The 12,921-nt window shown below is 32.7% G+C and overlaps 1 protein-coding gene across 8 annotated transcripts in view; it reads left to right on the top strand.

Annotated features, from left to right (window-relative positions):
- The window catches only part of LOC117168904 (myocyte-specific enhancer factor 2), an 86,665-nt gene that overhangs the window by 64,514 nt on the left and 9,230 nt on the right, over positions 1–12,921 (top strand). For 3 of the 8 annotated variants that reach the window (XM_033354841.1, XM_033354843.1, XM_033354836.1), the window contains exons 1-2: positions 6,032–6,634; positions 10,933–11,049. In XM_033354841.1, coding sequence (XP_033210732.1) covers positions 10,996–11,049 — 54 coding nt within the window. In that variant the 5' untranslated portion in view covers positions 6,032–6,634; positions 10,933–10,995. Of the gene's footprint in view, positions 1–6,030; positions 6,635–10,932; positions 11,050–12,921 lie in introns of those variants that run through there. The other 5 variants (XM_033354837.1, XM_033354839.1, XM_033354840.1 and 2 more) reach the window with 3 other exon arrangements.

The raw sequence follows: 12,921 nt of genomic DNA, 5'->3' as shown, positions 1-12,921 counted from the left end.
GTTTACATCTATAATTAGGTATTTTCACTTCAACCAAGAGCTAACTTCACTTCGTTGAATGCAGAAGATATAGAGAAAATTTCTTCCAACAGGGCCAGGCATCAATTTCGATGCAGACGGTCACGACTTAGTTTTTATATCCCGGCTTTGGTTGTTTGAATGTCATGTCGGTTTTGACTAACCTAAGATTTGGAAATTATACTACGCCAAGTAAAATTTTGATTTCAAGAAACTAATACTCACTGGTAAATGGTCGCAAATTAAAAGTTAGGTAATTATTATTACAACTTACCCGCTTCTCGACATCTATTTCACCCAAATAACGCACGATAAAATCATCTTGACAGGTGACTGACAGTTTGTAGACAATACTTCACGTTGCTCTGAATGCGAAAAAACAGTCTCTAAATAATGGTTTTCCCTTAGATTCTCATAATGTGTCTGTGTGTCTCAAATATGTTTCAACTCCATTGAACATCGATTTTGGTCTAATTGGGAGGATCGGCGATTTTTTGTTATATCTATGACTTAAAATTTGATGGATACATTAGACATCTGGAACGTGTTCAGCGGCACCAAAAATACGTAAAATTTGCAATGACCGCGCTTTCGTAAGCCACTAACTAATTGATCAGTAATGGTTTTCATGTCACTTATTCGGACAAGAGAGCTGATCAATATTTTTGATCCAGGGTATATTCAACAAGAATGTCTTTAATGGATATCTGACAGATTGCAGGTACTCGTTTCATCCGATGCATAAAACATTTGATTCCAGGTGTTATATTTAACCTCAGCTCCAGATAACTGATAGAAGTACCACTTCCCTACATTTCTCTCTGGTAATCCAAAATCATATTCTATTTAAACTATTTTCTTAAAATTCTTTCTTTCCTGGTTAGTTTAAAAGTCTAATTTGACCTCTCAATAATTTTGAACATTAGCGATTTCAGATTTCAAATTTATTTTGCAGAGAGGTAAAACATGCATTATGTCATTTTATTTAGAGGACATATGTGTGCTCTTTGCTCTTTTCTTTATTGTAAATTTATCTAGGGAGTGTTTCTCGGAAAAAAGTTCATGTAATTTTGTGATTCTATGACGTAAAGCAGTATATTTTTTCACCTTTTATATCACGTCATTCGAAATGTCAAGAGGTTTCATATTCACAGAAGAAAATCGTGGATAATGCCGTAGCTTCATTCAATCAATAATTCTGTGATTAAAATTGAAGAAATTTTTATTTTATACGAGTATTATAATATGTCTTTGTTCCATTTTTATATAAACAAAGTATGTGTCTTATTTTTGGCCCATATATAAATGCTTCTTTTTCTGGGATCCGCCCTAAAATATTTTAGATTTAAAAGTATTTATAAAAGATGTTCCTATTAGTTGAAAAATTATGGAAATTTTTTCTATGTACAATTTTTTCTAGTGAATATTAATAAAAAATTAGAAATAAAAAATGGTTTAATTCAGAAATGTTTGAAAATGTGCGCAAAAAAAAAAATTTTTTTTGAAATGAGTTGAATGCATACTATCTTGAAAAAGTTGAATATATTTCGAAACTGCAATTTCTTTAGCTTATGAATTGAATCAAAGAAACATGTTATTATTTTTCTTTGAAAGAAAGAATTTTTTTATTTTTTAATATAAGATTTTTCCCCGATTTTGGAACGCTTTAAACATCACGACATTTGTTTTATGTTTGCAAATAAACAGTTTAGTATGTGTGGGCACCGTTTGCGGGGTCTGTTCAAATTAAATCAGAAAAAAAGTTGGAAAACTAACCGGCCTATATCATACACCTCAAAATATTTAATTACGATACAATATACTTGTAAAAAGAATGAATGAATTGAGTTCGAGTCGATTCAATGTTGCGCCTGTCATACAATTAGTAGACGCAAGCATATTATTGTATCTCGAATGAACTGATAAAATCGGTTCATTCGAGATTTTGTCAATTGAGGACTGTAAAGCAGTCCTCCCAAATCATTTAAACGTGTCTTTATTGTCATAGATTATTCAGTTCTATTGACAATATGATTCAAATTTTTCTTACAGTATCACCTACAAATTTCGAAATTACTCAAAACTTGACGAACTAAAAAACATAATTGGAAGCTTATCAAATAAAACTTTTTATTTTCTTAAATTTGGTCAAAATATTAAATTTGAAGTATGTTTTTTCGCTATATTCGAATTTGTTCTATATTTTATTTCCATTACAATGTAGGTGCAACTTAATTTTTGTATGAACATTTTTTAATCTCGGTCTCAGATGCTGTAAATCACTTATTAAAAAAGTGGTACTTGCTTTCTTTTCGTCTTTTTATGCTGAGAAAAAGCAAAAACTGAATTTTGGCACTTATTCTGGATTATGTCTTAATGGCTATCTCCTATAAATTAGAAATGATGGAAACAAATGGAGGACAGATTTGAATTCAGCGTTAAAAAAATACTTTGGAAATAGTGTATTTCATTTCAGTTACGTGCGTCACATTTTGTCGACTAGTGTATTAAAATCAAAATTTGCCACGACATATTTCTACCAGTTGTATCAAATAACAAAAAAAGTTCCGTTTCCATATTATGTAAGAAGTACATCATCAGGTGTAAGTGGCTCGCTTATAAAATTGTGTTATAAAATGTTCAGGTTAACACATAGAGACTAAAATCATTTCAATTAGAAAGAGAGGACATTGTTCGAAGATTCTTTTTATTTTTTTCGGAGGTCACAGTCTTACTATTGTTATTATTATACTCTCTGAATTTGAATCACAATCAAACTTTACTGAGTTAAATCATTAAAAGTTCTTTATTGGGAATGAGTGGATAATCAATTAATAAATTTAATCTTTGAATTCATATTTACTGCTTCAATCAGTATCAGTGTCTTATGTCACTTTGGCCTTTAATTTAAACAAAAATTAAAATCCCTCGGAAAACTGACTCAAGTATATAATTGAGCCTCCTCTCTCTGAGGAATGGTTAAAATGATTTTTTTCGCGTTTTATTAGGGGATGTTGCTAGGATATATAGGTCTATACTGAATAAATTGTCACTTTAACTAGGGAACGTAAGCAAGCGGGAGTGCTTATATTTAATTTCTACAGAAAAAGTATAACATGTGCGCTTATGGCACTCGCCAACTTTAGATGCTTTTTTCTCGGAAAGTAGTTTTTTGAAGTCCTAACTAGAAAAATGACCTGGTGACTCATTTTTCAACCAAAGGGTTTAACTTCGTCGTTCAACTTCTGTCTAAATCTGAATTATTGCAGAACTACTAATTGTGAATTTAGATCATCCGACGGCGTTTACTATTGGCTTTAGTAATCATTTCGTTATTAATTTAATACTTTTCTTTCAATTCATAATGAAATTTTACTAATTCATTAATTTACCGCTTGGTACCAAATGAGTAAGTAGGAATTGTGCAAGTAAATTTTGAGTAGAAATGCTTACTAAAGCAATTGGTAATGGTAAATAACTTCGCATTATTTTAATTAGTAGTTTTCTACAACGAAAGACTGCGAGTTGATTTTTTCAAGATGGTCTCTCCCTGATTTTTCCAGTGCGTGAATTCCTTCGCACTATGTACAGCAGGTAATCGAGATAAGAGTACGCGTCGGTCTGAAAGAAATGGAAGGGAGTTCACGTCGTCGTAGGGTAGGCATCTTTCGCGCGATCGCGTTCTGTGCGCCCAGGGTGCGGAACGCCGCTCGAGTGAAAAGATAAAGAGACGGATGAATACTTCATTATTTTATAAGACCGTAAAACTCCACTCCACAACTCAAAGAGAATTTCAAAAGTACGAAACTATCGAGAATTCAGGAACTTTTTCCACTTTTCTCTTGAAAATATCAAATCCACTTGAGTGTAGAAAATCGATTACTAAATTATGAGACCGATCATCATGATAATTTTATTTGCCAGATAAGATAGTATCGATAATAAATCTTTGACTCTTTATTTGTATATACTTTGCAGTTTAAAATAATGTAAGTCTACGATTTTCTGTGACTTTTTAATCTGTTTGATTGGATACATTCGATTATCTTCCAGAGGTATATAAATAAAGATATAAATAAAGAGCAAATCTGTATCAAGGTGTAGGTTGATAGGTGATATACATTTAGACCTACTGGGATTCTATTTCAGATATCAAAAGTTCAAGGTTACAAATATAGTCAATATTGATGAAATATTTTACGTATTTTGTTGAGTAATTAAAAGTTTATTATTTTGTGCTGCATAATTTATTGATTGATACTTGTAAGAAAATTGTGATTTGGATATGTTGTTTTAATTATTTAAAAGACTTTAAAGAGGAATGGAATTTCTCTCAGAACTAATTATATAACTGTACACTTTATTTATATTTAATTGTAATATAGAAACTAGTGAATAATTTATTGGAAAGCTTTTCTTCTACTTCAAAGATTACAGACTTTGTTTTACTGCATTTTGTGTTTACTTTTCACACTTCCTTCTTATCTGCACGCCATCTGCAATAAAACTTTTGTATTTTCTTATATAAGAAGCATTTTGTAGCTTCCATCATTTGTTTAACAGAACTTATTTTAAATATACTCTTAAAAATCTCTTGTATTTTTATATATTTTTCCTGAATTTATTGCATTGGAGAAATAAATTATGCAGTCCTCCAAATATAAAATAGTGCATATTTGGCTAATGGATCCTCGCAAGGCATTCATTTCGTTTCACACAGAATGAAAAAATATACTTTTTCCCCTAATTGACTCTTATTTGACCTACTTTGACGTGAAGAAATTTTAATTTACTGGGAAATTGGCCATGCATTATTTTCAACGGAATATTCAGGACAAAATTGACCAAATTACAACCCATACATTTTCGCTGTTATCTCTGCAAAAGATCTGAAAATTTATCATAAAATATTGAAATTTCTTCCAATAAGCATAACTTTCTAGTGAGTTCATAGTAATTTTCCTCACATATTATGAATAAAATGAACGATGATACTGCGTTATGCTAAGCATAATCATAATCAGCCAAACTTTTCATTAATTCCCCTGTCTCTCAAGTACAATCTGAACTATACTTAAGATCCCGAAAATATCAATCTCGAGCAATTCCAAATTCTGAAGAAGAAAAAAATATTTCTCAAAAATTCTTGCATACTCTCAGACAAGAAAATTTTTGCGTCTATATATGTGGTCGCGAATTGAATTCCACCAGAGAGTGATGTGAGTGTAAACGAGCGAGAGAGAAAGGACAACAGGGGGGTTTGGGGGGGTGGGGGTTGTTGTCGCTCAGGGGTTGAGTGAGGGAGAGGGTGGACCAGCTGACCGTGGAGTATACGGTAGCGACTAGTGATACTCAAGAACTAAGGCGAAAGACGGTGGAGTGGGACGAGTGCATCCGGCACAGAGTCAGCGGGTGTAGTGGATACGGAACGCTTGCGCTTGGCGCCCGCATGTAGCGCACTTTCATTGGTCGGGCTCCACTGACGTCAGCTACGGTATCGGCCAATGAAAGGCCTCCTTGGCTACATCACTAACTACACACTAGTACATATTCAAGTAATGCTCATGCATTCGCGCATACTCATGCATTCTCTCATACACTCATGCATTCAAGAATGTACTCATACACTCGCGCATAGTCACCCATGTGTACTCATAATATTCACATAGCTTGCTCATATGCATACACATTTGAGAATATCATGCGCATACACGTATACGCGCAGCATACGCATGCATGCCGAGACTCATACACATAGAGAGTGCATGCGGAGTTGTGAATGCGCACATGTGCATACAGGCAGTGTGGAGGTTTTATGTCGCAGTCTGTTGGGATGTTTGGTCTCCACTTTTCGCTCTCCTTGTCGCTTTCTCAAATCTTTATTTCAGGCCCGACCGCGAACTCGGGGCGAACTGGTCGAAGCGCGCGCGACCGCCCCGCTTTTTACGCCCCCCGGTGGCTGCTCTGGCTTGCGACGAAGACGACGACGACGACGCACGCAGTTTCTAAATTTGAATCCTCGGAGAGAGGTCGCGCATCGCGTGCTATACCGCAACTCACATGTGACGAGTATTTTAAGGCAATGTACATCTAGTCAACACATCTAGTCTACACCGTCGCGGATATGCCGAAACGGCCGACGGACTATATTATTAACTCGTATCACTATAAATAATTCGGGATCGTAAGGAAGGAATCACCTCTGAAAGTGCACCGACTCGCGAAACTTTTTCCGCGATCCGACAGTTCATCCGCTTGAAATATAGCAACATCCGGAAGTGAATTTATCGATGGTGCTGTTAAATAAATCGGTGCTTCGCAATTAATCGTGGATCCAACATAAGTAAATACTTCAAGTTTAATAATTAAAATAAATAATGCATACATATTGTTGCTGACGAATAATATTGCGAAAGGTGATCTATGATAGATAGGCTTTTTTAATGGCAAACCTCATGGACCAACCGCGTGTCGGGCTTCTGTTTTGATCGTGCATTCGTGCCTCCGGCTGATATATATATATATATATATATAAAATATATACCGCGAGGGAGTGCAAAGGAGAGAGATCGATCGGAGGACGGTCGGATTCCTTCCGGGAAAGGAGGCACTGATAGTGAGTGTTTTTTGTTTCTTTTGGTTTTGGAGATAATTTTTTTCAGTTCAGTGAGAATGTGTTTTTGAAGATGTGTTGTTGGAAGATCATCTTGGCTTGAGTGGAGCCAAGGTTTGCTATAGTTCAACTTGAAACTGGAAGCTTGAAAAGTGCATAACTCTAAAGAGTTCCCCGCTCGATTACACTCGATTCCATGCTTCATTGTCTCGTCCCCGAAAGCTGAACTTTCGCATGTTTTCCATGTCCGAGCGTGAGTCGCGACCAAAGTTGTCTGGCTGATTTCTTTATAAAATGTCCAAGAGTTACACGATCATCCTTCTCCACGCATTAAGCACAGATCCACCTCCGTTTGTCCCCCACCAGAGTCAGAAACTTGGAACTTGGCCAGATTGGCACGAGAGGTTTGACGGGTAAAAGAAAAAGGGGAGGAGAGTTGAATTTCAGGGCTACGATACAGACGCGTTTCAAGACATTGTTGGTTTCAGTTTTTCGTTATTGCTAAACTTATAATATGTATTTCTAATTTACTAGAGTGACTTGTATGTAAATGATTTGAAATTTCAGAAACCATAACTTAAATTGCTCTATTTTAATTTTGATTAATTCATCTTAAATTTAAGTTAACCTGACGTAATTTTTTAAAAGAAGTTCTTAAAGCTATTATTACTAGGAAAAAAATTGGAAATTGTCAATGATGTTTTCGCGACATGGGAAACGTATTGGGGGCAATTCACAAAATACGTGATAAACTGTAATCGTTGAGGCTAATAATTTTCAAAAATACATTAAATTTCTTAAATTATAATATTTTTTCATGTGCAAAGTTCATAGATGAAAACGTATAATATTTAATTACTTGCTGGACTATATAATCTGAAAGTATATTTGTATGAATCAGCGAAACGAGGTAAATCATATTTAAAACATAATCTGTTAAAATATTTGAATCAAAATTTGTTTTTCTCTTTACATCCTTCAATTTTATCTAATCAACTCTTGAAAAGTTTTCAGAATTAGAACATTAAAATTGTTTAACTAGCCTTGGAGGTAAACCGGATGTTTTAGCACTGTCAGAGTAAATCAGATATATCACGTGTTGGCAAATATTGAATTCGAGAATCATTCAGTATGGCCAGAAGAAAAACTGTAATCTATATGTATGCCACAAACAACCTGAAGTCTTATGAAGGAGATTCCGTGTAGCACTTTCGACCCCTATCGTAGCCTTCAGACAGGAAAACGTTTATAAATCCACCACTGACACGCAAAGCAAAGATTTATTTCAACTCGAAGCAAATTCATTACTTTTATTGGGCTGAAACGAAAGTTCGTTTGCCTTTTTAAAGCTTTCTTTTGTCTCTAACCCTTATTTTACATTTCTTAAACTTTGACAAAAAATTTAATACCTTACATCAGTGAATTGTTGTATTATTTTATTAATTTTAACCAAAGTTTTAATTAATTCTAAAATTTAATTGATTGCTTCAAAACAAAATTCTGCATGATTATATATGCGTTGGAATGTAAACATAGTTTCTGTAAAATCATCTTTACTTACACATAAGAGTGAAATAGTTATTTAGTGCCTATAAAATTATTTCAAGATCATAAAAGCTTTTTAATAAGAGGTGGAGAGGAAAGAGTTCTGTGCAAAGTTGACTTGAAAAATCTGCATAATTTTTCTTCGACGTTTTCATCAGGGTTTGCAACATTTGCGTCGCACACGAACAGATTCAAAGCATAAAAAAATCTGCATTCATGTAGTCTTCATTCAATTCAGTTGATAAAAAGGCCTGATAAGAGTTGAGTAAATAAAAAAGACCGTGTCTAGGTTAACTAAGATTAGGTGGATGTAGAACAAATATTTTGGGTGAGCCCAGCGAAAATGAAAAGTGGCGACAAGATTCATCGAAATTCGGTGTGTGTAGACCAAATATTTGCGGTTTGCCTTGACACTTTATGAGAGTCTTAAATTTCCGTACGTTCCTTATATTCATTAAAATCTATAGTCAGTAGCAACTGCTTGATATTCATTTTAACTAGATGCCAATTTTGAGGAAAGATACCTAAATTCAGAGTGAGCCGCTTGTCGGTATAAACTAACATTGATAAATTCATATTATCTATTAAAAAATTCGATGAAGGGGTAAGGTGTGCAGGTCAGCATGCTGGTCGCTGACCTCTGTTAGAGTACGCTCTTGTATAATAAACCGAATTCGATCGAGACACGACCATGTTCTCCCTACATGTATATTCTATTCGCACTGTTGTGAACGTCCCGACACTTCACCTATCAACTTCGAATAGAACCTAGAGCCTTCGGGAAACGTGTCCCGATGAATTTTCCTTTCAGATGCACCAGTCCTTTTATCGACTTTATGGATTATTTTCCAGTATTCATTCTTTATACTTATACTAAATTTCTTCTGCTTCTATCTCCTTTCCAGTTTCATACGAAGACCATTGAGATGAAAAATATTCATCAAATCTATCAATTAAATATACATTATAATGCGTAATCCAAGAGAAAAGTCCTCTTCAGTCAATAATAAATTCAACAGTCATCATCAGTTAACCTGGTCAACCTTACACACGCAACCAAGATCGACAAGGTTGTTACTTTCGAAAAATGAAATAATTCCAGAAGCATTGCAGTTTCATTTTCTTCACTTTCAGACAAATCAAATTTGCCTAAACTGTTGGACAAATTAACTGAAAGTCAGAGATTTGTTCACTCCCATTGTAATGTGACTATTGGTATGTTTATAACGATACTTAGAGAGTTCCTACGCAATAGAACTCATGTACGTGAGTATTTAAAAAGCAAACTGATTGGTAGAGTAAACATTGTACTTTGTAATAAATTCTGAAGATAATTGTCATATTAAGAAGGTGTGTAACATGGCCCTTGGGTTATTTCCCCGGGCCAGATTCATTTGAAGTTGTACCAAGAAGATTTTCTTTGAAGAAAATTTCCAAATAGAATGTTATGGGTCTCAAAAGTCGCTTTAGCATCACAGTTGTATATGTACTATGTTTTTTATAGCCTTGATATCTAAGCGGATTATATTGTCCGGCTCACATTCAGGAACGTCTTTTGCATCTGTTAAACCCCCAACAAATATTTATTTTAAAAACTCGTCAGGAAATTAAATATTCTTCTTTTTCTGATAAAAGGCATTTAAAGATCTCATAACAAACATCATTAATTAGTATTTAAGAAATCGTTTAATTCTGAGATTTTATTTAAGGAAGCGTATTTTATACACTTCCATTTATAAGTATAGATATAAAAAACTGTCTATTTTCTCTTGTCTATTTTACCTGTCTGGTCTCATTTTCGTCGAATCATTTAATAATTAAAGGTCAAGGAAGTATTTTGAAGTTCTTTGTTTCCTTGAATAGTTCTCATAAATACAATACACACTATTTACATTCATTGAGGAAGACAATTCGAACAGAAGGTGGAGGGTTCTTATAGAGATTAGGGCCGTTACTTCAATTAGTATTATCTGTTTTCTGATATCACCCTTATTATCTTTCGTTCTCAATTAGGAGACTCGTAATGACGAATAGGCTTTCTAAACTTTCCGATAATCATTGCTGGGCACTTTGTCGAATTTTACTTCCTATAAAGTAGGCCACATTTTAAGACAAGGGAGTTTAAAAGTTTACCGAATTAATGAAGGCCATTTTGCAGCGCAGATTGTACCAGTTTTTAGTTTTTGACCAAATAAAATAAAAGCATGATTTCTTATCATGTTTTTATGTATGTATACGTGAAAGTGGACTTGTGATGTCGTGTTTCAAATTTATCCTATTCCTTCTTATGACTAAATTAATTTTATTTCAAGATTATTAGTTTTTCTGTTTTATTCAAAAATCCATATGGGTCTTGTGAAAGTACATCAATTATTATAGACGTCGAGGTACTACGTGTCATGTAAAGTACTTTTACCTCTCTGATCTTTTAACCTCAATTGAGATTAGCATTCACTGTTAGAAAAGGCTTGAAAATCCAGCCATTTTTAATGTAACACAGTGGAGTTTTTTTCCGTTCACGTAAATTAAATTGAAAGTATGTTATACATTAATTTCCATGTACATGCATACATTTCCATAGTTGTATTATATATGTATATAACAAACTTGCAAAATTTAATGGACATTTCCTTTCAAATTAATGCAAAATACTTTACATTCAATGTACGTGAATAGAACAAATCTTCTTCTAGATTATGGATATATTTTAATAAATTTCAAAGTTACTAACAAATTATATTTTTGTATGATTTCAGAGTTGTTAACATTCCATCCAGAGGTTTAATAGAGCATCCCCTGGTCCGGGAATTACCGCAACAATGGGTCGGAAAAAGATACAAATCTCGCGTATCACAGACGAACGAAATCGTCAGGTATATATCAAATTGTTTATTAATATAAAATTTGCATCCTCACTTGAGCGATTTATTTTCAGCTCTGAACTATTGACGTTTGAAACGAAACAGATAAAAACGTATAAAAGTTTATATTTTTATATCGCTATAATTCTCTAAATAACCTGGTTTATTCTAAGAAGAGTTTAAAATCTACATTCTGTAAATTAGAAGCCTGAGTTGCTTCACGATTTGAGTGGAAGACTGATGGTCTAATAAAGCCCTGAATAATGTCACGTCGTAACATATTTTTTCCAAATGAATCGTCTGATTACCTAATGCCCCTATAGGTAGCATAGGGAGCGACCTGCGTTATACAGTACAATGTTTTAGAGTGAAGGGACAGGTAAAAAATAACTTGAGACGAATGTTACGCAATTCCCGACTATTCCCTTCTTTACAAGTATAGACAAAATTCATTTTCACTCGGCAAAACGTATTTAATCAGTCTGAGAAATTAGAAATATTATAATAATTTTCTTCCTGAATAGTTTGTAAAAATGTTTTAAAAAAAGACTACGCAAGATAAGAACGAAATATAAAGAGAGATTTTTTACAGCCTTTTTAGATGTACAATTTTATTTTGTTTAGATTTTTCATATATCTATAATTTATAAATAAAATTCTCAATTTTTATTTTAATAGGCTAAAACTTAATTCGACTCGCTAAGAAAGGAAAATTATTCGATAAATTAGTCAAATTTTCTCTTTTCATTTTAAAAATAATTTTGACTTATGAAATGAATATAATAATAATTATAAGGTTAGTTCTACGAATATGTTATCTCATTTGATACTGTTTTGTCCGTTTTTGAAAATACAATGTAGTTTATGATTTTTTGAAATTTCGTTTAAAGGTTAATTGGCTAAAATTTTCAGAATAATTTTAAATGTCCAGAAAAATGCAAAAAATGTTTATGTTTTAAATAGAAATCATAAGGAGCTAACTTCTGAAAATTTCACATTGACCTTATTTGACTTTTAAAACAGATTTTATATTATCTCGCTGTATAAAAAGTTCACTACAGTCACTTTTCTTTTCATAAATTAAAACAGGTAACCTAAGGGTCGACTACTTTTGAATTTAGGCCTATAACTGATTCTGAATTTTCTTAAATTCTTTTGAATTCTGTTGACTTCGCCCTTATTTTTTTAATTCCCTTGAAATCCACCGAATTCAACTGATTTTCTAGATTTTCATTTTTTTGAATTCACCCTATAAACTACTAAATTCACCTTGAATTATTGTAAATTTTCTCAGATTTGTATACACTTGCATTTATCTGAATTCAATGTTTTTTATTTATTTTAACAATTTTGTTTCATTCGCTTAAATTATTTTTAATTCATCTGTAATTCTTTTAGATTCACCGAAACCTGTTGAATTCTTCTAAATAAATTCCAATTTTGCTGAAATCAATGGAATATTTTTGATTTAAAACCATTTTTTGTAATTCATTTGGAATTCATCTTAAATTCTCATTATCATTATCTTCGGAATTTTCTTGATTTTTTACAAATTTATCCTGAATTCTTTTGACTTGAACACTTCTAAATGTACTAAATTCTATTCAATTCATTGCATTTTTTCAATTCTCCCTGAATAAGTCTTTTACACATACCTTGCATTGTTTTTAATTTTTAATTATTATATTTTTTATATATGTTATATTTTTTAAATTAATTTTACTGAAATCATTGAATTTTTCATTAATTTTCTAGTTGGTTTGAATTCTCTTGAATTCTTTTGAATTAAAAAAAAATTAGTTACTTTTTCACTTCAGCTCTGAAGTTCAGAAAGTTGTGTTTATCTTACAGAAATATTTGGGCTTTCACTAATCCGGCAAAATT

This window comes from Belonocnema kinseyi, chromosome 3, assembly GCF_010883055.1.
Source record: "Belonocnema kinseyi isolate 2016_QV_RU_SX_M_011 chromosome 3, B_treatae_v1, whole genome shotgun sequence".
NCBI classification, from domain to species: Eukaryota; Metazoa; Arthropoda; class Insecta; order Hymenoptera; family Cynipidae; genus Belonocnema; species Belonocnema kinseyi.
This window is presented reverse-complemented; position numbering and strand designations above follow the sequence as displayed.